This window comes from Megalobrama amblycephala, linkage group LG7 (genome assembly GCF_018812025.1).
Source record: "Megalobrama amblycephala isolate DHTTF-2021 linkage group LG7, ASM1881202v1, whole genome shotgun sequence".
NCBI classification, from domain to species: Eukaryota; Metazoa; Chordata; class Actinopteri; order Cypriniformes; family Xenocyprididae; genus Megalobrama; species Megalobrama amblycephala.
Window position 1 is genome coordinate 13,623,657 of NC_063050.1, and position 24,320 is coordinate 13,647,976.

A 24,320-nucleotide genomic window follows, 5' to 3' on the forward strand; every position below is an offset into this window, starting at 1 on the left:
AATGTTTTCCTCAAAAACCTTAATTTCTTTTCGACTGAAGAAAGAAAGACATGAACATCTTGGATGACATGGGGGTGAGTAAATTATCAGGAAAATTTAATTTGAAAGTGGACTAATCCTTTAAAATGGTCAGACAGATGTGAGATAGAAAGAAAGCTGAATAAATGAATGAACAAACAGAAAGAAAGACATAATAAATAATACAAAAAAAAAAATGAATGAACGACAGAAAAAATTAAAAAACAAAGAAATGAATGAAAAGAAATCAGAACGAATTACTATTTTGCACCAAAGAACAGCATTTACATGCAAAAAATACAATAAACAAGATATTATACGAGGGTTTCAATGCATTAAAGTAAAGTTTTAAACCATAGAAGAGTTTTACAAGCAACTTTAAAGAATTCCGATATATCAATCTTTGTTGAAAACAGAAAAATAACGTAATTTCTTTAAAATGTACATTTATGAATGTAAAGTTTTGCAACGAATAGTAATAAATAACTATAAACCAAAATAACACATTTTTTAGCAAACGTTTGGGGATAAACTGCTTTATTGTATGACGGAGTGAGATTAGTTTTGTACGCGTTGACAACTTGTAAACCGGAAGTGTCTGCGTTGCGCGCGTAGTGCATTATGGGCCGGTGACCGGCGGACCGCTGAGTGTGTGATATGAGTCCGTCTGTGAAGATGTGAGCGGGATCTGACGATATTATGATCTCCAGGAGCTGCTTTATTTCATATAACAGGTACTCACCATCGCAGACACGCTCGCAGTGTTTTGAGTGAACGCGACGCGCTTTAATGGGGCTGAAGCGGATGTTTATGATGATTAGCGCTCGCGCTAGCAGCGGCTCATTCCGTGTGACACACAATAACAAACTCAATTTACTGTAAAACAAGCAGAAAATACGCATATGTGCTCTTAAAATGCTTATTTAAGCGTACGTGTGTCAGTTAAAGCGTCGGTAGCGCTCAGGTGATTTGTTTTGCTCCTCACAGGCAATTTTTTTTAATGATAATTATATTTTTAATAATAATTAATATTATAAATATTCATACATTAAAGCAGGTTGACGCTAAAGCGCCTTTTGTTGCGACTAAACGAAGATAATGAATATGGTTGAGCTGTCAATCATACCTTTCTAGGTAATAAGACGTCTGTAATTGCTCATGATAATATATATAATGAATGTATAGTTATTTAAATATTGGTTAGATAGTTGTTTAAACGTGAGTTAATGATTGATTATTTGATTTGATCAGCTCTCAGCTGACCACATCTGTCACGTGTCCTGTCTTACCTTTTAAAAGTCATTAATTATTCAGTATATCAATATTTATATGTATGTATGTTTGGGAAATTTTGTGCATTGGCCTTTGATTATTTGTATATGTCTGGTACATTTTATATATATATATATAATTTTTTTGTGCGTGTGGCAGTTTTGTGTCTATCCTTTTATTGTTCGGCTGGTCGAGGTTGATATAGGATTTATAAAGTAATTAGTAATCCAATACTTTTTAGAGAGAGTAATTTAATGTTGAAGATGTAATTAGTAGCTAGTAATTCATTACTTTTTTAGAGTAACTTACCCAACACTGATTTTATGTGATCATAGATTCCCTCTTCATTAGAAACGTGTTTTCTGTGAAGCTGCTTTATATTGTGAAAAGTGCTAAAAATAAAATAATAAGTACAACAAATGTGACATTAATCAATTAATTTAGCGAACATATCCAAGTGACATTTAACACAAATTCAAAACATAATGCTAATGAGAATTTGGAGCAAATTTTGCTCAGTTATTATAAACATAATGCAAAAAACAATGCAAATAATAATAATAAAAAATTCTTTACACATAGTATAGTTTTATATTAGTTTTGATTTTGATACCACAATTACATAATCATTCAAAGGCGCAATTACAAAAAAAGTCCATTTACATTGTTCAGCGTGCTTAAGATGTGTTTTTTTTTTTTTTTTACAGGTTATCTTAAGGTTTTTTCCCCCCATTGTTTTAATTTTAGTTTTAGTATGACATTATAATACAATGCATATTTTTACTTTTTTTATTTATAGAAGAAACCAAACCAATGTATAGTTGACATTTGAGGCTTAATGCTATAGAAAAGCAATAAAAGTTAAGGAAGAGTGTTTTCAGCAATATATTTATTTATAAAAATATATATTTTCATAATCTAATATGGCAAACAATGGTTTAAAGCTATTCAAATGCAAATTGCGATAATCGTAATTAATAATCGCAATTACAATTTCAAGGGAATAATCGACAATTATTGTTTTTGTCATAATCGTGCAGCCCTAATGTCCAGGTGACAAAATCTAAATTAAATTGTCCAAGAAACATTGCCATGATATGCATTTTTTGTCTACTACTACTGAGAATTACTTGGGTAAAGTTGGTTTTATATTCGCACATTCGGACATCCGTATTCAATAGCCTTGTTAATCACACTACATTGGACATTCACAAGTAAATATGCCATTAAAACAATACTTGCCTATTTTGATCGACTGTGAAAAATGTTGTAAGTTGACAATCGCTGGTTGTCGATATCATGTCGCTGCTTAAAATTCGCAAACATGAATTTATTGCACATTTATTGGAAAGTCTGAATTTATCAGAAGTCTGAATGTGCGAATATAAAACCAACTTTACCCAAGTCTGAGAATTTAGGTGAAAATGTGCTTTTTCTTTACATGAAGTGTAGTTTTGTATGTAATGTTTATTTCAGAGAGAGATCTGTCTCGAATAAGTTCTTGACAGGTTTCAGAGTGTTTCTGAGCGTTGTACTGAATGAACATCCATTAATGTAAGTGTTTTCTCGCAGCAGTGCTCGTCAGTTTTGAGTCAGTAACACTGCAGAGTTTGACAGGTCTGACTCGACAGCAGCTGAAGTCAAACCACACGGCGTGTTGGAGTGAAACCTCAGCGCTTTCGTTTCTCATTCTGAATGACTAGAGAGCCGGCACGTGTGTCGTGCTTTTGATCCGCTGCTCACGAACGCTTGAGTTCAGCTCTTTTCCTCCTTCACTAGTCCTGGATCAGAGTCCAGACTCTCAGTCTGCTGTTTTCTCTCCATCTGCTCACTCAGGTGTGAGATGCGGTCTGAACATCTGATTAAACATGCTGCGATGAGTAGAAGCGATTCAGATGGCTGCACATGAAGCTGCAGGATGTTTTTTTGTGTGTGTGTGTGTGCGTCTGAATTCATCTTCCTCTCTGTGTTTTTCACTCTGACTCACTTGTTTTTATACCCAGTGTGGGGATTTTTAGCACTAGTGCATTTAAATGATCTTTTACAGATGCATATTGTTTAACAAAAGTTGCATTTTATACAGTGTTTTATTTATTAAATTGTTGAATGTTGAATCTTTATCTGCCATGCAATAGCCTGTGAAGCTGATATGGCAATACATTTAATATAATCAAAAAGACGGGTATTTCCTGTGCTGACAGGATGTTGATGTTGTTCTTGCGCTCTTCTTTCAGTCAGCCTCATATGTGAGGGATCCGTAGTGATGTCCTCCAATCCCATACCTCAGTCCAGCGGAGGAGGAGGAGGAGGAAGAGGCGGCGCCACCAGCGATGGGCTTTTCCAGAAGCCCCGGGACCCTTCAATGGCCCCCAGACACTATCGAACCCCTCGCTCCCTCCCGGACGTCTGCCCTAAAGAGCCCACCGGTGAGATCTCAGTAACGGGTTTGATCTTGTGCTCTTCTTCTGAAAAACACCACTTACATGAAATGTTTTATGAAATTTGGCATTTATGTAGATTAGACTTGTCAAAAGTACAGACTTCGGTACCAGTAAAAATGTGACACTTTGAGCGCTGTTGAGCGGATTCGTAAACGCCTCTGATTGGCCATTGTGTTCACACACTCAACAGATATGTCTGTGATTGGCTACAATGATCTTTGATGATCAAATACAATGAAATCTGAACAACGTTTCAAGGTCTAATACTCGTAGTATAAGCAGAATAATTGACTCCGGTCCATTGAATTGTTAGAAAATAATGCAAACCACATAATGCACATTATTTTCTAATAATTCAACAGACCGGAGTCAATTATTCCTTACTTATTTCTCCCAGATATACTGATAAAAATTTGGTGTAGAAACAATTTTCACTCAGATGTTGCTTGTAAATTTTACAAAAAATTGCCAACTTAACTTTGAATTTTTAAGTTGAAATAAAGGTTGTGAATGGGTGTTTTTGCAGTGATAACATAGAATGTTTCCCATAGAACCTTTCAGTGAACACTTCTAATAAGAACCAGTTTTTCTTGGTGTGAAGAGCATTTTAATCATCTAAAGGACCTTTTTCCTCTATAAGGGACCTTTTGTGGAATGGAAAGATTCTGTGGATGTTAAATGTTAAAGAGTGTAAGTAAAAAATTAAATCGACCCTCCTGACCCCCACAATCCTCCTCTGTACAGGTGATGGCCGTGGCCTCTGTGACGGCCCGTCCGTAGTGGCCGACCAGCATCGCTGGACTGTATATAACTCTAAAGTGAACCTCCCCGCGGCCCTGAATGACCCCAGGCTGGCCAAGAGAGAGTCGGACTTCTTCACTAAGACGTGGGGCCTGGACTTCGCCGAGACCGACGTCATGCCTTCATTCTACCTGCCCAACATCACCCGAGAACACTTCAGCTCCTACCTGCAGGAGACGGCTCAGGTGACATACCGTCTCAATTATTCACACAGACAGAGAGAGAGCTGCTGAATCATAACTGTCATCCTGCCTCATCATGTGACTGATTTGGATCTAATAAGTCCTGTTTTTGTTGACTAAAACTGAATTTAAAATTAAGCTCAAATGTCGGCGCCGGTGGCCTCATGGGTAGCGCACCGACATGTAGCGCTAATGCGCTTCGGGCGACCCGAGTTCGAGTCCCGGCTCGTGGTCCTTTCCCGATCCCGTCCCCCTCTCTCTCTCCCACTTCGCTTCCTGTTTGATCACTGTCCTATCATAATAAAGGCAAAACAGCCAAAAATAAATCTTTAAAAAAAAAAAAAAAAAAAAAATTAAGCTCAAATAAAATAAACAATAACTATTAGATGAAAAAAAACTTGAATGAAAATTAAAAAATGACTGAATTTCAGTAAGTTGAAGTGCTAAAATGCCTAAAACTGAAACTGAAATAAAAATAAGGCTAAATAGAAGCATAAAAAACTAAAACGTAAACTCAAATTTATTGAAAATATTATTAAATACCTTAATAGTATATAAATACTGCTAAAATAATACTGCCAAAAAGCACAATTAACGTGCAAAAATTATAATTGTTTCCTTGATAATAACTAACAGAAATAAGTGCTGAAATTACTAAAACTAAAAGCTAAATTGACATAAAAATACTAATAAAAGACAAAGGCACATAATGAAATGACTAAAACTGAAAATATAAAAATAAAAGCTAATTTGAAATGTTAATAAATGCTACAATAGTGAGGCCTGATCCCGCTGTCGGGGTTTGGAGGGCTGTGTGCGTCGTGGTTAATCTGACGGTGTATTAATAGACGTCGAGGGTCTTGTTCTGCTCCCTGTCAGCTCTTGAAGCAGAAATGTCTTTTGTCTGGGTTCCTCGTGTTTATCTCACGCTCAGCTCCAGACGATGGCAGCTTGTTTGTCTCTGTGGTTTTCCGAAGGTTACGTGACTCTGGTTTTCCACCGGCTGAACGACCCTCTGCGTTTCCTTCAGAGGAACATCTTCTTTTTTTAGTCGTCAGCTGGTTCTGCTCAGTGTTGTGATTGGAAACACCAGATGTGTTTTGGAGAGGTTGCTGGCGAGGGTCTGGCACGCAGCTCTCTCACTGTTTGTTTGTGTCTCTCAGAGGGAGAAGATTCACGAGCGCTGTAAGAACGTCTGCCCGAACAAAGACGATCTGTCGGTGCCCACCATCACCAATAATCACGGTACGCTTTACTGACCCGCACTGTGCCGCATACAAACACACACTTAAAAGCTGTATAACGGTGGAGGAACTGCACTGAAAGTGTTTTATATTGTGTCTGTGGCTCATTTGTCTGCAGATAAAGCCAGAGCTGAACTGGAGCAGGTGCCCAAGGTGAGGACTTCCTGTTCAACAACTTCCTGTTCAACAAACAATCATGAAAACAATGTATCATAGTTTCCATACAAATATGAAGCAGAACAACTGTCTTCAACTTTGATGATAATCATAAATCAGCATATTAGAATGATTTCTGAAGAACCATGTGACACTGAAGACTGGAGTAAAAATTCAGCTTTGATCACAGGAATAAATTACATTTTAAAATACATTACAATAGAAAACAGTTATTTTAAATTGTAATAATATTTCACAGTTATTTCACTGTTTGAAATGTTTCAAATCAAAGTTTGAAATGTTGTTACTTGAAGAGTTTTTTTTTTAAGTCCCTTTGGTGTAAATGAATGGGAAATTCCTCTGAATCTGAGGCCGCTGTTTTAAACGCTCTGTTTGAAAAGGGCAAAAGTTTCTTGACCCTGTTAATCTTCTTCTCTCACTTTCTCCCTCAGATCTTCATGAAGCCTGAGTTTGTGCTGAACGATCCAGCCACCTTCAATGCCGTGTTGCCGTGGTCTCACTTCAGCGTCGCCGGGGGCAAGAACAGCCGAGATGTGGCATCGTCACGGTTACTGCAGGAAAAGGTGCCAATTTGTCATTATCATCAGTACCAATCAGCATTATTTCATTATCATTCAGATACTATTAGTTTATTTTATTTAAAAAAAAAAAATTATATATATAAGTAAGGCAGAAGATATATAATATTATTATTATTTTATTATTATTATTTATTTATTTATTTTTGTCATTTTAATTTAGTAACTGTTGTTTAGTTGTGTTTGTGTCATTTTTATTAGTTTTATTTTATATATTTTTAATATGTCTATATAGTTTTTTTTATTAATTTTTATTTCAGTTTTAGTTTTAATTATTTTAGTGCTTCAAGTTAAACTAAAAGAAAATGAGAAATTATGCTTTGGCAACTAGATTAAATAAGTTTTTTTTTTTTTCTAAAATATTTGATTTTAGTTACAATTTATTTCAAGTAACAAGTTGTTTTTTTTTTTTTTATGGTTTTATTTTTAGTTAATATAATAATCCTGCTACTATTAAATATTAATACATTTTACCACATCTAAAGCCAAAATGATAATTTACATTAACTTTAAATTAAGTAAATATTTTTCTTCTATTTTTTCAAGTATGCCTAAATATTTAAGATAAAATCAGATTTAAAACAGACAAATAATTAAATAAACAACATTATTATTATTATTATTATAATTATTATTATTATTTAATTTTTTTTTTGTTAAATTAATATTTTTTTGTCATTTTTATTGTTTTTTTAATATATAGTGTTATTTACCTTTTATAGTGTTTATATTACCTTTTTACCTTTCTGTTTACCTTTTAAGTAACAAATGTTATTTTAATGTTTTAATTTAACTGTAATAACCTGCTACCAATACCAGTAAAATTTCTCCATACCATTTTTTTATGCATCTAAAGGCAAAATGTTTATTTACATACATTTTTATTTTTTATAATTATTGTTTATTTAAATATTTACAAATTGAGTATTTTTCTCAATTAATTAAAAAAAATTATAGCTTTTCAAGTAGGCCTAAATATTTAAGACAAGTAAAAAGTTGAATGTTTAAATGAACAACAAATAAACAAATGAAGTGAGGCAGAAGATCTGTAAACACATGACCTGTCTGTGTTTCTGTAGTTGAGTCACTATCTGGACGTGGTGGAGGTGAGCATCGCTCGGCAGATCTCTCTTCGCTCCGAGGCCTTTTTCCACGCCATGTCATCTCAGCACGAGCTCCAGGACCAGATGCGAGAAACGGCCGACGCCGTGGCCAAGCTGCGCGCCCGCACCGCCGCCATCGACCGAGTGATGTGCCGCGGGCCGCTGCGAGCGCTGCGGGACGCTCTGACCCGCAACAACTGCGTTAAGCTGCACAATAAACTCAAGCTGATGGCCGCCGTGCACCAGACGCAGCCCACGGTGCAGTTGCTCCTCTCCACCTCAGAGTTCGTGGGGGCGCTGGAGCTCATCGCCACCACCAAGGAAGTGCTGCAGCAGGAACTGCAGGGAATTCACAGCTTCAGGTGCGCAAACACCAGTGCCCAAGGAAGTCGACCGGAAGTTGAAGTCGGCCGCGTGCCGCCATCTTGTAGCAGAACTTCACTTGCGTTAGCATCCCATTGACTCCCATTCATTTTGGCGTCACTTTGACAGTGAATAACTTTACATCTGAGGCGTTTAAAGACTCCATTTGTCCATTATTTATTTCTAAAGATACACGACAATGTATAAAGAGCTCCATTACCTTCTATGTTACATTATGGCCCCGTAGAAACAGTTTTTGTAAAAATAGGCTAACGATTGCGTCATAACCACTCGACTCTCTGTCGCACAGTAGAGAAATTACCGTACAGACAGGAGGAGAAGCTCGCAGGCAATAGTATGCATTAACTTAATATGGCGTACTGGCGTTACATTTTAAAATACTATACAAAATAATTAATCAGAATACTTACTCCTGCTCACTCACGCCAAAGAACTCCCCGCTCAAGCTCGCCGTCTCTGCAAGATTAACGATGGCAGTTTGCACGCACAGCTACTAGAAGATTTACATCTGTCAGACAGGTTGCTGACGTCATCAAGCTTAGTTTGAGTCTGCGCGTCAGAAACGGAAGTGCTAAAAATCGCTAAAAATGGGCTTCACTTGTCTCAATTGAGTTCCAATGGGGTCGCTGTGTCCATTTCTTTTACTGTCTATGGCAAACACGCACACGTTTACAAGGAAACGCACTGACAAGAGACAGAAGAATGTGGCCAGGCGGAGCAGGAGGTTTAGACATTGTTGTCATTTGTGTCTCTCTCTTTCTGCAGACATTTGGGTTCTCAGCTCTGTGAGATGGAGAGGTTGATCGATAAGATGATGGTGGCTGATTTCTCCACATACGCTCAAAGCGACCTCAATCGACCCTTTGAGGAGGACAGTCAGGTCATGGAGAAGGTCAGACCTCTTTCACATTTCATGGGGAATGTTCCGTGATTTTCTGAAACTTAAAACTTAAAACTTAACCCGTAGAAATAAAAGTTTGGCTTAATTTGAAGAAATTGTGACAGAAATATATTACTGTTGTACAGTAGAATGTAGCTTCAAGTTTATATTTAAAGCTCATTTGAAAACAAAAACGTTGAACCAAAGTGCTGTACCATTAGGAAAATACAGTAAAAGAGATGCCAGAAAATTTATTGTTTTTATAAATTCAATTAATTAGACATGCATTTTGATTATTAAAATGTAATTAAGCCATTATAATGCAATCCAGAAATTTTGAAATAACAGAAAACAAAGAATTTGGTAAAAATAAAACTTTAAAAAAAAAAAAAATGTAAAATACATAGGGCTCTAAAAATGTATTTTTTGTTAAACTTTTAATAAATTGTTGTTAAATTGTATAAGTTTCTTGATTTCAATTAATTAGACTATTGCTTTTTGATTACTAAAAATTCATAAAAAAAAATAATAAAAAAAAATGAAAACGGAAAAAATGGAATTTGGGAAAAAATAAAACTTAATTTTTTACTTATTTTTTACTTAACTTAAATTTTATTACTCCAGTCTTGATCCTTTTGAAGTCATTCTAATATGCTGATTTGATGTTCAAGAAACATTTCTGATTATTATCAATGTAGAAAACAGTTGAGCTGCTTCATATTTTTGTGGAAACCGTGATACGTTTATTTCAGGCTTCTTTAATGGATAGAACGTTCAAAAGAACAGCATTTATTTGAAAAAGAAATCTTTTGTATCATCATAAATGTCTTTACTGTCACTTTTGATCAATTTAATGCTTCCTTTAACTTCTTAAAAAAACGTACTCACCCTAAACATTTGAATGGTAATGTAAAAAAAAAAAAAAAAAGGATAAAAATATCAACCACTTGAAAGACAATTTTGTTTTTGTCATTGAAAACCCAGGCATGTTGTGATTGGTGCAGTTTCAGAAATTGTCATTTCAAATGCGAAACTGAACGTAACCGTAAATGTCCTTGTTGTGGCACCGTCAGTTTGTCCCACAAGCGTAAAAACAACAGCGGTTTCAAGGTGTGAAATAAATGTAGCCCAGTAAACCAGGTCACGTGACTGTGCCCCGTCAGTCGGGTCATGTTTGTGTTGGATGTGGGCCCATGTTGGTTTGAGGTTTACAGTGTGGGATTTTCTCATACAGGTTACAAAGCAGCCTGCAACGTCAGGAAAGGTTGGTCACGTCATGCTCTAAATCCCACGCCAACGAGCCAAACCAAACCGCTGATTGCATTTAATTTCAATAATGAAAGAACAAAACCATATACGATGACAGCAGTTCCTTCATGAAATCTGATTTATTTTAATTGGAGATCAAATCAAGAAAATCTCAGCAGCATGTATTTTGGGTGATGTTTGAATTTGCGTGTGATGTGGTTACACATCTGAGTTTGTGTGTGTTTATTACAGGATCGTCTGCAGTCTCTGGTCTTTGGCCTGTTGAGACAGAGGAAGCTGGATTTCCTGGACATCTACAGTGACGAGATGATCCGCGCTGCCAAGAACGTCGTACGGCAGGTGTGGCATATAGATGGGGAACACAAAACCGGAACACTAGAGACCAATCACTATGACCTTGAATGCATGTAAACATATTGTAGGAATTAGGAAGCTTTAAAATGGCATAATAGGGCACTTTAAAACAAAAGTGAATGATTATTTATATGATTTCTCTTGTTTCCCTACAGTGTGTTGTGAAGTCAGTGTCGCAGATCAGTGAGATTGATGCAGACACTGTCAAGTGAGTTCACCTCCTCTCAGTATGAACATCACAGCGCTGTTGATCACAGCTGACTTGTGTGTGTTTGTGATGCAGGTTTCATGAACAGATGCGCATGATGACCTTTCATCAGTGGTTCGATCTGCTGCTGGATATATTTGAACACTTCATCCTGTTCCTTAAGAGGATCAAGGTAAATTAACTCAAAACATGCTAAATGTGCCATAAACCATCTTTTGAACATGATATCGCAAATAATAAATAATTCATCATTTCATTAAAATGTAGGCCTCGCAGGCTATTAGTTCATGTTAACCAATAGTCAAATAGCTAATTTTAGGTTTACTGCATTATCTCTGCATTAATTGTTTCAATTCGTGTAGATACGTGTAGATACTGGAGGCTGAACTTGAACTTTACACTCAGTGTCCCGGTCAAAAGGTTCCCTCAGTAGTGCGGTGGTCCTCTGCAGCGCACACTCACATGTGTTTGTTTTAGGCCACGCTCAGCGTCATTCGCAACGTCGTGCTGGAGGTGCTCGACAGCAGCCAGAGGAGTCGGCTAGCAGAGGTTACCTCTGCAACTAATCATTCCAATGAGGACGAGGAGGAGTCTGGAGGCTCCGCCCTTAATTCAGGGGAGGCGGAGCTTGCGTATCTCACTCACGAGGGGCTTTTCATCAGCGATGCGCTCAATGAAGCGGAGCAGCGCAGCAGCGTTACAGCGCAGGCCAGAGCGCAGACACGCGCAGAGGCCTGCGGGAGCGACTCGGCCTCCGCAACCACCGAATCTTCCTCCAGCAGGGAACACAACTCCAACACTACCTCCTCCCTGCCCATTGGGGGCGCTGCTGCAATGTGAGTTACACAACACGCCGTTTGAAGTGCCATATAGAGTGCCTTAGGGATGACGCATTTTTGTAGGCAAAACCCAGAAGTGAGTTAGCATTTTAGGACTTCCGGTTCCAACGCCATAAAGTCTATGGGTTTTTTGAATGGGTTTTTGCTAAATCGCCTGAAATAAGGTCTGTGGTTAACAAAGCCTCTAAATACTTTCACGTTTTGATCTATGACATAAAACACACCAATTATAACCCACTTGTGATTTTTTTTTTTTAAACTTTTACTGTGTCTTAAAATCAGCGGTTGCTAACAAATTGTTAAAAGGGACTACTTCCTTTGGCGGGAACTTTAGACTTCATCATTAAAAACGGGACATTTGGACAGCATTTCTCATGAAAAAGTTGATAAGTATTCATACACAGCACAGATCATAATCAGCGAGCATGTTTTTAAATAAAGTTGTTTTTTAAATACAGTTTGAGGACGCTTTGTGGTGACGACGTTGATCCGCGGCCATGGTGTGCTGTAGTCCGTTTATAGCCTACTGTTAGCCTTTTATATCTGACGACTTTATGTAGGCTTCAAAATCTATAAATGTTGTGTTAACTTGTAAAGATTATCTTGATAGACAAAACGTGTAAGTGTCACAACCCTTTGTTAAACACAGAGCTTATTTTCTGCATAGGCTTTCAACCGAGGGAACCCGTGCGCCGCTAACTTCCGGGTTGGCCTACAAAAACGCGTCATCCCTGGGGCACTCTATTGTTTAATGCATTTAATTTACAATAAGTTTCGACTCAATAAGATCTTTAATACTTTTGTTCGTTAAAGGATTAGTCCACTTTCAAATTAAATTTTCCTGATAATTTACTCACCCCCATGTCATCCAAGATGTTCATGTCTTTCTTTCTTCAGTCGAAAAGAAATGAAGGTTTTTGATGAAAACATTCCAGGATTATTCTCCATATAGACTTCAATGGAGCCCAAACGGTTGAAGGTCAAAATGACAGTTTCATTGCAGCTTCAAAGGGCTTTAAACGATACCAGACAAGGAATAAGAGTCTTATCTAATGAAACGATCGGTCATTTTCGAAAAAAATACAACTGTATATGATTTATAAACACAAAATATCGCCTTGCAAGTGCTTCCGCTTTCCATATTCTTCGAAAAGCTTACGCTGTATGTCCGACACCTTCCCTATTCTACTTACGGAACGAATGTGGTGGCAGTTTTGTTTTTTTCCGTAAGTAGAATTTTATATTTTGCCATATTTTGCATACAGAAATTGAAGCCTATTTTAGGACCCTCAAAATTGTTTTGTATTTTTTGAGAGTGGTTTTCATAACAATTCAGCACAAAATTTCTAATTCCCAAATTCTCATTACTGTAATGCAAAAACATTGATTCTGATTACTGAAATATGTAATTCTAATGATTATTATGAGAAAATAATCTTTTTAGGAATACAGCTGTGATCCACACTCAATCTTTTAGGCACTTTATTTCATATTTTATCTCATTATTCACAGGGGAATAAAACACAGATGTTTTGGCTCACAGGCCTTCCTCAGTGTGTTGAATGCTCTAATCCCTCCACCCACTAGTTAAACAATTAATTAATTATCAGTCTCATCAAAATTAATTTTAAAAATAATCTTTTTATTCATTACGGTAATGGGAATTTGCGTAAATATGTTTAATAATAAAGAAAAAAATAATTAACAAGGAAATTAACAAAAATAAAAAGACAGAATACCTTTTTTCATGCATAAAAAACAATTTTCAAAAAATCAATTTAATGCTTCCTTTAACTTCTTAAAAAAATGTACTGAGCCTAAACATTTGAATAGTAATGTAAAAAAAAGGAGGATAAAAATATCAACCACTTGAAAGACAATTTTTTTTTTTGTCATTGAAAACCCAGGCATGTTGTGATTGGTGCAGTTTCAGAAATTGTCATTTCAAATGCGAAACTGAACGTGACCGTAAATGTCCTTGTTGTGGCACCGTCAGTTTGTCCCACACGCGGACCACAACAGCGGTTTCCAGGTGTGAAATAAATGTAGCCCAGTAAACCAGGTCACGTGACTGTGCCCCGTCAGTCGGGTCATGTTTGTGTTGGATGTGGGCCCATGTTGGTTTGAGGTTTACAGTGTGGGATTTTCTCATACAGGTTACACAGCAGCCAATTTTTTATTTGTTTATTTTTATATTTGGGGTGAAATACAACCTGGACATCATTTATATGGCCCATTTAAGATCCTTTGTGTGTTTAAATGTGATGAATAATCATCAGATTTGAAGACACTTGTTCGACCAGCAGGGAAAGTGTTGGTAATATCAGTCTTCTCTCTGGCAGCAGTGAGGACGTGATGCCGTCTGATCTGGAGTTGGGTCGAGTGGCCAATAACGTTCAGGAGCTGCTGTACACGGCGTCAGACGTCAGCCACGATCGCTGCGTTAAAGTGCTCATGACACGAGCCAAGGTAAACACACGACACGCTTCAGTTTGGACACGCCTGGACCTGTTTGATCAGTTTATCTGCTCACCGATTTCAAATCCCTTAAATTCCTTTAAACATGACGTGTCGGCCTCCACCTGTATGAGTCCAACACACAGCTGTTAAAGCGTATACTGCCCCTTTTCACAAGATGTAATATAAGTTTCTGGTGTCCCCAGAATGTGTCTGTGAAGTTTCTGCTCAAATTCAGATCATTTGATCATTTTCACCACACAGATCAGCTTGTCAAATTTGCCCTATTTGGGTGTGAGTAAAACACCCATTTTGTGTGTCCCTTTAAATGCAAATGAGCTGCTGAGTTAGTGATGTCACAAACTCGGGAAGAAGCTCGTTGTAGTCCCTACCAGCCGTTTGTTGTAGTCCTTAAAAAGCTATCTAAAGTATCCCTTTGCACTGAACTTTGATTGTCGTAACTTTGCAGATGTTGTTTATGCTCAAACAGCAACATTACACACTAACTGAAGTTAAAAGTGAAATCATAATCAACCGCCCCTTTAATCTGGTCATGCAGGACGGCTCTCTGGAGCGCTTGAGCTCGGCGGAGTTCGTGTGTTTGAGTCAGGCGGTGGAGTCGTTCGTCAAAGACACTGAAGAGCTGTGCGGCAGGCGCAGCATGAGCCTGAGGGGGGCGCTGCAGAGTCAGGCCAACCGCTTTGTGCAGCGCTTCCACGAGGAGCGCAAGACTAAACTCAGGTACAGCTGCGTCGCCACTGCAAAACTAATGATGTTTCACCGTTTCAATATCTGAATACTTCATGCAGCTGTGGTCCGTTATGTGTGTGTGTTCAGTCTGCTGTTGGATAATGAGCGCTGGAAGCAGGCCGAGGTCCCTGCAGAGTTTCAGGATCTGGTCGACTCCATCGCCGACGGACGCATCAGCCTGCCTGACCGCAAACACGCAGGTAGGAAACTTCCTGAAATTATTGCAATATATTTTTTTAATTTAATGAATAAAAAATAAAAACATTAAAAAATTATTTAATAAATTATTATTAACAGCAATAATAATAATTATTATTATTATTTTATAATATTTTTATTGTACAGTACAATAGGGTGATTCAGGTTTAATTGCAGTTTATTATTCAAATTTGAGTTTGGTAAATATATGTTCAGAGTTATGATTTTTTTTTTTTTTTTTTTTTTCCTTCATATTTCCATGTTAATAAATTATTTATCAAAAATCATTATTATTATTATTATTATTAACAGTAAGAAGAATTACAATATTAATTATCATTTTTTTAAAATAAATTATTTACCAAAAACATTGTTATTATTATTATTATTAACAGAAATAAGAATTTTTTCATTTTTTAATATTTTTCATAATACCATTCTATTTGACAATACAATAGAGTTTCTTAAGAGTATCAATAAAAATCATAATAATAATTGGTATTCTTTTATTTTATATTATCGTTTTATTTTACACTACAGTGGGTGGTTTCTCAGATTTTCTTTTTGCAGTTTATTATTTGAGCTTGAATATAATATATTCATTTTCAGAGATGTAATTTTTCTATATTTGTATGGATTCCTGTAACAATAAATTAATACATTATTATTAATAGTAATAATAATAATAATAGTCATTATTTAATTATAATATTTAATTTAACTCTTTCCCCGCCATTGATGAAATTTTCCAGCTTTCCATGTTTGCATGGCTTTCCATGGTTGTTATACGGTAGGGGGCGCTATTACAGAGTTACAGAATCTCATGATCAAAACAAAAAGTATTGCTTGCGCACATGTTGTTGTCTTAAAAAAAAGAACTTTGCTCAAAATGTTGCTTTTTTTATGAAACTTACCCACAGTGTTGATAAAAAAGAATGCATGAAGCTAGAATAAAACTTTTTTTTTTAGCAGAGTCTGTTCTTTTTATTGTCATTGCATGTTCAGATATTCATACAACAAAATATTCTGGCAAACAAAATTTTTGTGAAAATGATCAAAAACACTGGCGGTGGCGGGCAACTTTTTAAAAAAACGCTGGCAGGGAAAGAGTTAACAGTACCTCAGGGCTTCCTTCTTTTTTGTATTTTGCTAATCACATGCCTGCATCCTTTATTTATGTTATTATTATTGCAGTTTATTAGTTTAAATCCTGTATTTTGTGTGGCTCAGGGTCCGAGGACAGGAAGCCCAGTGAGTTTCTGTGCGTCGATGGGCAGAAGTATGCTGTGGTCGGGTGAGTTTTTTTTTTTTTCAGCACTGCAACTTCATTTGACCAGCAAGTTTCCCTTTCGTGACCTTTAACCTTTGACCGTGTGTCATCTGATAGGACGGTGCTGCTGCTGATCCGGATGTTTCTGGAGTACTGCCAGTGTGTGAATGACATTCCCTCCATCACCACTGACATCCTCACGCGCCTCACCGACCTGCTCAAGGTGTGTGTGTGTGTGTGTGTGACCTTCAGTTCCTTCTGACTGCATTGTGTGACATCACTTGACTGACAGGTTGTGGTTTGTTTCGGCAACAGCACTTCAACTCTCGGAGCTGTCAGCTGGTGCTGGGGGCAGGAGCTCTGCAGGTGGTGGGCCTGAAGACCATCACTACCAGAAACCTGGGTAAGAACACACACATGACACCGTCTCATAGACGCAGTTTGTATTCTCTATAGACACTGTATTAATTTTATTTCTTCAGTTCTTAGAAAAGGTCTTAAAAAGTCTTCAGTTTGATTTTAAAAACTGCACATGTACCTGCTGATATCAGTGGATTTAAAGCAAAAGATTTCAAGCCTTTCACACATTGTCATCTCTCCATTGTGCGTGTGTGTGTCCTCAGCTCTGGCGTCTCGCTGTCTTCAGCTGGTGGTTCACTACATCCCTGTGATCCGAGCGCACTTTGAGACCAGACTGCAGCCCAAACAGTACAGCGTCCTGCGCCACTTCGACCACATCACCAAGGTAGACACGCACCACTCACATATCCACCAACCGCACGCGCTGGTGTGAGCTGCTAACAGCTGTTTCACTCTCTCTTCAGGACTACAACGATCACATCGCAGAGATCTCTGCCAAACTAGTGGCCATCATGGACAGCATGTTCGAGAAGGCTCTGTCTAAAGTAGGTTTGGACGTTCACCCTTAATCTCTGCGATATTGTTGTGGTTTATTACAGCTAAAGCGTGTTTTTCCTCTGCAGTATGAGGTGAAGGCGCCGATGCCGTCAGCGTGTTTGCGTAACGTGTGTAAACAGATGGCCAAAATGCACGAGGCCATTTATGAGCTCTTGCCGGAGGAGCAGACGCAGGTGAGACGCCACACGTGATGAGTGTTTGAGCCGCCAACGTGAACCCAGACTCCAGATTTAGGGTTTTTATGTTGTGTTTGTGTGCAGATGCTGTTCCTCAGGATAAACGCCAGGTTTAATCTGCATCTGAAGAGGCAGTTGGCTCGATTAGGGGTCATCAATGATGGCGGACCCCAGAACGGGTGAGGGTTTGTGTTTCTCTGTAAGAAACGCCACTGAATATGGGTGTTATACACAACAAACTAACATATTCTGTAAAACAGGTCACATCACTTCTGATTCAGGTCTTTTGTATGTGCTTCGTTAAATATAGAGCTGTTTTACTCAAGATATACCTTCAAAGGAGCGAGCAAAGATGATCAGAACCGATGTCCATTGAACATGCAGATTGATATCTAAAAGTTTTTACTTTTTCGCACTTTTTCGCAACATTTAGATATTGAAATCAAATAAAATGGCAACAATAAAATGAAATTGCTAGGTCAGCTGATTACCTTAAAAGTCCATAGATATAGCCATCAGTTCATACTGCTGTTAACATGACCTTCAGCATAAAGCATATTATAATTACAAAAAATAGGTTTCTTTTTAGGCTAGAAAAAACGATATACTATTTATTTCTTTTTATTAAAAATGTGTGTATATGTATATATATATGTATATATATATATATATATATATATATATATATATATATATATATATATTATTTATTTATATATATATATATATATATATATATATATATATATATTATTTATTTATTAGTGTGTTTTATATTGTGTGTGTGTGTGTGTGTGTATATATATATATATATATATATATATATATATAGTGTGTTTTATATTGTGTGTGTGTGTGTGTGTGTGTATATATACACAAATGTATACAGTACTACTAGTATATTACTAGTTCTTTAATTTATATCTAATTATAAATGTTTATTTAAAATAAATATAAACTACAGGGAGTGCAGAATTATTAGGCAAGTTGATTTTCTGATCATATTTTTTTTCCAAGCACATTTTACCAATTCCAATCCACATCAATCTTAATAACTACTATTAATATTGTTTTTAATCATTTATAAGTGATATATAATTGTTCATGAAGGATGGAAATGAAAAATGCCTTATATTCAGGTGTGCAGAATTATTAGGCAGGTTTTCTTTTACAGGCAAAATGAGCCAAAAATAAAGATTTAACTCAAGACTGAAAAGTCAAAAATTATTAAATGCTTATGAGAAGGACGCAATACTAATGCAATACTAGAAATTGCAAAGTTAAAGCATGACCAAGGGACAGCAAAATGCTCATTGGGTCAGCGGGGTCATACAAAAACAAGTGGAAAAGAAAAGACACATGTTAACTGCAAAATAATTAAGAATTAAGGTGAAGAATTAAGTGTGAAACCATCAGGAACCCTTTAGTCTCCAGCGCCACCATTTTCCAGAACTGCAACCTACCTGGAGTCTCCAGAAGTGCAAGGTGTCAGGATCTCAGAGACTTGTGTTAGGTAAAGAAACCTAAAAAATGACCCACACTTAATAAGAATCACAAGCTGGTGTTATAAAATACATGAAGACTAAGTTTTTATAGGCCTTATAGACAGACTGCTTGAGAATGACTCCTGAAGGACCAGCACCACATCCTCTTGTACCACTGTTTGAAGAATTTATCTTCCAAAATCTGGCAGTAAGATGTGGGAGTTCACTTTTAGTCTATCTATTATCCTGAAATGTCTGTCTTGCAGAGATGGACTAAAAATGATCTTCCAAAACTTACTGCCAGATTCTGGAAGATAAATTCTTCAAACAGTGGTAAAAGAGGATGTGGTGCTGGTCCTTCAGGAGTCATTCTCAAGCCGTCTGTCTATAAGGCCTATAAAAACCCAGTCTTCATGTATTTTATAACACTTCAGCTTGTGATTCTTATTAAGAGCGGGTCATTTATTAGGTTTCTTTACCTAACCCAAGTCTCTGAGATCCTGACACCTTGCACTTCTGGAGACTCCAGGTAGGCTGCAGTTGGTGAAAATGGTGGCGCTGGAGACTAAAGGGTTCCTGATGGTTTCACACTTAATTCTTCACCTTAATTCTTAATTATTTTGCAGTTAACATGTGTCTTTTCTTCTCCACTTGTTTTTGTATGACCCCACTGACCCAATGAGCATTTTGCTTTCCCTTGGTCATGCTTTAACTTTGCAATTTCTAGTATTGCATTAGTATTGCGTCCTTCTCAGGAATATTTAATAATTTTTGACTTTTCAGTCAGAGTTAAATCTCTTTTTTGGCTCATTTTGCCTGTAAAAGAAAACCTGCCTAATAATTCTGCACACCTGAATATAAGACATTTTTCATTTCCAGCCTTCATGAACAATTATATATCACTTATAAATGATTAAAAACAATATTAATAGTAGTTATTAAGATTGATGTGGATTGGAATTGGTAAAATGTGCTTGGAAAAAAAATATGATCAGAAAATCAACTTGCCTAATAATTCTGCACTCCCTGTATTTACATATTTGAATGTCATTTTAATAATATATATATATATATATATATATATATATATATATATATATATATACACACATTTTAATATATCATTAGATATTTTTATTATTAAAATATGTAAAAAATATATAGTTTACAAATATTTATTACAAAAATACTTTTTTCTAATATATATATATTTTTAATATATAATTTAATATATTATTAATTATTACTTTTATAATTTATATATGTTAATAAAACATTAATTGTAAAATATACACATATATACATATAATTTACAAATATTTGTAATATGTTATATATTTATACATATATTTATAATATGTAAAAAACCTATAATTTCCTTTTCATTTAATGTATAAAAATTAATATATTTTTTAATAATTTTTTTTACACACACACACACACACACACACACACACACACACACACACACACACACACACACAGTAGTACTGTATTTTATATCTAAATAAAAATATATACATGTATATGTATATAAATATATATTATTTACATATATTTATAATATGTAAAAAAAACTATTATTTCCTTTTCGTTTTATATATACAAATTTTAATGTTTCTCACACACACACTATATATATATATATATATATATATATATATATATATATATATATATATATATATATATATATATATATATATATATAATCGGTATAATTACAATTTATTTCATAATTTTCATATTTTTTCTTTATAATTGATTTAATATATAATTAATATCTTTATATATTTAAATAATTATTTCTTTTTAATCTTTGATTATATGAATTAATTTTCTTAATTAATCTTAATTAATCTCTTAATTAATGTGATATTCTCTCTCTTTCTCTCTCTCTCTCTTTTCAGGCTGGTGATGGTGGACGTGGCGTTTTACTCTGAGAACGTTCAGGCTTTGCGCTCTCTGGAGTGTTTGGACTTAAACATGCCGGAGATTTGGGAGCAGAAAAGGTGATGACGGACAGCTCGTCCCGGCCAATCAGGCCTCTTAGTCACGCCTACCATCACGGTGACCAGCTCCGCCCCTGAATCTGAGGAGGAAGTGAGGTCAGTGGGTGAACAGACTCAGGACTCGAGGTCTGTTTGTTTTTTAACACCTCTGTGACACTGGAGTCATCCAGCAGCACCTCGCGCTCCCGCCGCTGCCTCCTTCCCCAATGAGGACGCACTTTTCAGGGTCTGGAACGTCACCTGTGATGTAGAAACGTCGATACTAACAGGACGTGCTCCGGAGGTACCGACATATTTTTTTTTTTTGTGGAGACCAAATCAGGACAAGCTTGTGTGGTTGACCAATCGCAGCTGGGAATTGTGGGGGATATGTGTTTTGTTCGTCCTCAGTGCCTCCTTCAGCACCATCACTACAGGGCAACTATCCACTTGTGTGCAATTCTGTCCTGTTATTATTTTATTATTATTGCTGAATTATTTAATCGCTGTCAGATGAATCAATGAATTATTTATTTGAATTGATTTTGTTGTTGATTGATCAATCATGTGTTTTTTTCCAAGTAAAGCTTTCAGGTGACAATGGCCGATTGGAGAACTAGTACTAAAAAGGGTTTTAAAACACATTTTGCTGACTTGTTCTCTGTTTTTCCATCAACATAAGTGTGATTTTACTGGTTTTCATGTTCAGACTGATTTGAAGTATTAAAACTCTGGAGGGTTAAAGATCAAGGATTCTTGTCCACGTTTATCAGGACAATCTGACTGTTTAAATGAAGGTGTGTGTGCTTTATATGGTCTACTCGTCTTCAGACTCCCCAACGTATTCAGATAAAGTCTTTAGGTTTAGGTACAAAAACTAGTCAAGATATTGGTTACACTTACTCCCAGGACCAAAATACACAATTATGCATAATTATAGAAGGTAATTTAACATGAACTATAAAGTCAGAGGTGAAATGTCTTATAAAACCGTCCGCATTCATGCAAAGATAATAACAAATCATCATGAAGAATTCTTTCATTATATAGTAATAGTTTGTGTTTTTGCAAACTAGAGCTTTAACTTGATTTCCCCAACATCCACAGTATTAATATAACCCCGCCTCCTCTCCACTGGTGATTTGAATAAACGGAGGCCTGTGATTGGTTGGTATGAATGGGGAATGTGAATGTGTTTTAAAATCACGTTTTGTTTTGTTGTGAGCTTTTGTCATTGACTGTGGATTTCTGTTGGTGAGAATCCATGTATTTAACACCTGTGCTGTCCGGTTCAAAAGTGCCTAACCTTTTATTTGGTATCAAAGACGATTCAAACTGTACATTTGTGGGGTAGAGTGCCTAATCTGTGTGTGTTTCGAGGCCCTCGCTGCGGCGAAGAAATATACTGACGGGAAACTCTTGTGGCATGCTTGACCTTTTAAAATGTGGCACTTTTTATTATTAATAAAGCCACAGTGAACATAAATACTGATTTTGCGTATTACTTACAGAACTTGTTTCTAGCTGTCTGTCCGGTCCTAAATAAAGTTTTTGGGACCACAGACATGCTTGAATGCTCATATCATATGATCAAATGTCAAAGTCCTAACAATAGTTAGCAATTTTAATCAAATGGTACATTGTAAAGTATGCAAATTTTCTGTATTCATAGGAAAACTCATATCTACTAGACAAAAAGTGAATTATGCAATGTTCTCTTCCTTCCAATGTAAAGAATGAACTTAAAATATAAAACATGATTCCTATTTTGCCTTCATTTAATCATGTTGTCAAAACGTTTTTACTTAAAATATGATTATATACTTGGTATTCAGAATTCATAATATCATAACTGATATTCTATGCATTTTTAGGCATCGTCGTCGAAGATGTCTTAAGAAAGTTAACCATAATAAAATTGAATGTTATTCCTCATGAGGCGTAAAATACTGTAATTTCTTCCTTACTTTGCAATCTAACGGTTATTTTTCTTAAATGAGACCACGTCGATGACGTGCAGCCTTCAAATGTGACCTCCGGAGGACGCAGCCTTCAAAATGAGACGCTGCTTATGTTTGTTGTTCAGAAGAGACTTTTATTTTAAATTTCACCCTAGGGGTTTTTAAAGACTTTTATTCTATTTCGTGTCTTACGTCTTTCTGTTTCCGGTTGCGATCAGGCTGTAAAAATGGCACAAGGCAAACAGAAATTTAAGGCGCAGCGACCCGGAGGAGCTAAAAAGCAACAAAAACCGAAAGGACTCAAGAAGGGAGGTAAAAATATTGTGTTCTTGAGGAGACCGTGTCCTTCTGAACGTAAAAGCGCTCAAACGAGACTTCTCATTAGCAGCATGCTAAGCAAACGCATTTGCTTATGTACAGTCGCGCATGCGCACTTGTGTTCAGTACCCTGTTTACTCTGTTTCAGGAAGGATCATCGCACCCAAAAAAGCACAAGTGGTCCAACAGCAGAAGCTGAAGAAGGTAATACCTGGTTCAGTCCTCATTTAAATGTCTATGTCAAATAATCGTGATTTAATTGATGTTTGTGATGCAGGGTTTGGAGGTGGCCATCAGGAACAGGATTGAACACGAAGTCACACAGAGGGCCAGCAAGTCTCTTCATAAGAAACTGAGTGTGCTGAAAACTCCCGCAGGGAAAAGCGGGACAGCCGGATCCTCGAAACCAGCTGCTGCTGGCTCATCCAAATGACACAACTGATGCCATCTGCTGTACAGCCGCTAGGTGGCGCTCACCGCCATATAAAAACACAACTTTACATTGACTGATAGTGTACGGGCCATGATCATTGGGACTTGTGACTGTTATTTTTATAGAATAAAATGATAAATGATTGTGAGCTTTCATAATATATTCATTTGAACAAACTTTGCCTGGTGACGGTGATTTTACTATGTTATGATCTGGTTTTATAGCCCCTTTCCCTTCTTTGTGTGTTTATCTCATAAACCAGAGCCACTTTTTCCACTGTTAAGCAACCGCACACACTTTATTAGTCTGCGAGTGTAAATCCCTGAAGGTTTTCCCGCCGTTGTCAAGGACGTGCCGCTCGTTGCCGGCTTCATTTTCTTTGTTCAGCCTCAGCTGTCTGGCGACCTTCAGCTTCCTCTGATTGGCTCTCAGTGTGATTGACAGCTTGCCTTCATTGCACAACACTCCTGTTTTGATGCAAGTTACTTTATTAAATCGTCAGGTTTAAATATATAAAGGCACAGTGAGCAATTGCACGTTTTGAAATAGCTAAAGAGTTCACGTCCTACTAAACTATGTTCTACCTGACCGTGACTCGTGCATCTCTACAGACA

The 24,320-nt window shown here is 36.5% G+C and overlaps 2 protein-coding genes across 5 annotated transcripts; both read left to right on the forward strand.

Annotated features, from left to right (window-relative positions):
* The first annotated feature begins 587 nt into the window (after window positions 1-587).
* Window positions 588-22,480, forward strand: vps54 (VPS54 subunit of GARP complex). 4 transcript variants are annotated; one of them, XM_048195934.1, is made up of 24 exons: window positions 588-752; window positions 3,525-3,716; window positions 4,476-4,717; window positions 5,878-5,959; window positions 6,077-6,111; window positions 6,567-6,698; window positions 7,793-8,178; window positions 8,966-9,092; window positions 10,315-10,344; window positions 10,581-10,688; window positions 10,859-10,911; window positions 10,987-11,083; window positions 11,389-11,747; window positions 14,093-14,219; window positions 14,767-14,948; window positions 15,045-15,157; window positions 16,386-16,449; window positions 16,543-16,648; window positions 16,741-16,828; window positions 17,049-17,170; window positions 17,250-17,330; window positions 17,409-17,516; window positions 17,604-17,698; window positions 20,914-22,480. In XM_048195934.1, exons 2-24 carry the CDS (start codon window positions 3,554-3,556, stop codon window positions 21,017-21,019), a joined length of 3,006 nt encoding a protein of 1,001 aa, XP_048051891.1. In that variant the 5' UTR covers window positions 588-752; window positions 3,525-3,553; the 3' UTR covers window positions 21,020-22,480. The 4 variants fall into 4 exon arrangements, with proteins under 4 accessions (XP_048051891.1, XP_048051892.1, XP_048051893.1 ...); XM_048195935.1 differs by having other exon boundaries at window positions 14,096-14,219; XM_048195936.1 differs by lacking the exon at window positions 10,315-10,344 and having other exon boundaries at window positions 589-752.
* A 651-nt stretch (window positions 22,481-23,131) lies between these two features.
* Window positions 23,132-23,882, forward strand: lg7h19orf53 (linkage group 7 C19orf53 homolog). Its single transcript, XM_048195938.1, has 3 exons — window positions 23,132-23,267; window positions 23,422-23,477; window positions 23,551-23,882. The coding sequence occupies exons 1-3, from the start codon at window positions 23,183-23,185 to the stop codon at window positions 23,704-23,706; spliced, it is 297 nt and encodes a 98-aa protein (XP_048051895.1). The 5' UTR covers window positions 23,132-23,182; the 3' UTR covers window positions 23,707-23,882.
* The last annotated feature ends 438 nt before the right edge of the window (window positions 23,883-24,320 follow it).

What these genes read in the sequence shown, in the direction of transcription:
- vps54 (XM_048195934.1), top strand. Translation starts at nt 3,554, where the DNA reads ATGTCCTCCAATCCCATACCTCAGTCCAGCGGAGGAGGAGGAGGAGGA. An exon ending in CCAAGAACGTCGTACGGCAG is followed by an intron (nt 10,689 to 10,858) that starts GTGTGGCATATA and finishes GTTTCCCTACAG; the next exon opens with TGTGTTGTGAAGTCAGTGTC. An exon ending in TGTTCCTTAAGAGGATCAAG is followed by an intron (nt 11,084 to 11,388) that starts GTAAATTAACTC and finishes TGTTTGTTTTAG; the next exon opens with GCCACGCTCAGCGTCATTCG.
- lg7h19orf53 (XM_048195938.1), top strand. Translation starts at nt 23,183, where the DNA reads ATGGCACAAGGCAAACAGAAATTTAAGGCGCAGCGACCCGGAGGAGCT. An exon ending in GAAAGGACTCAAGAAGGGAG is followed by an intron (nt 23,268 to 23,421) that starts GTAAAAATATTG and finishes ACTCTGTTTCAG; the next exon opens with GAAGGATCATCGCACCCAAA. An exon ending in AACAGCAGAAGCTGAAGAAG is followed by an intron (nt 23,478 to 23,550) that starts GTAATACCTGGT and finishes TTTGTGATGCAG; the next exon opens with GGTTTGGAGGTGGCCATCAG.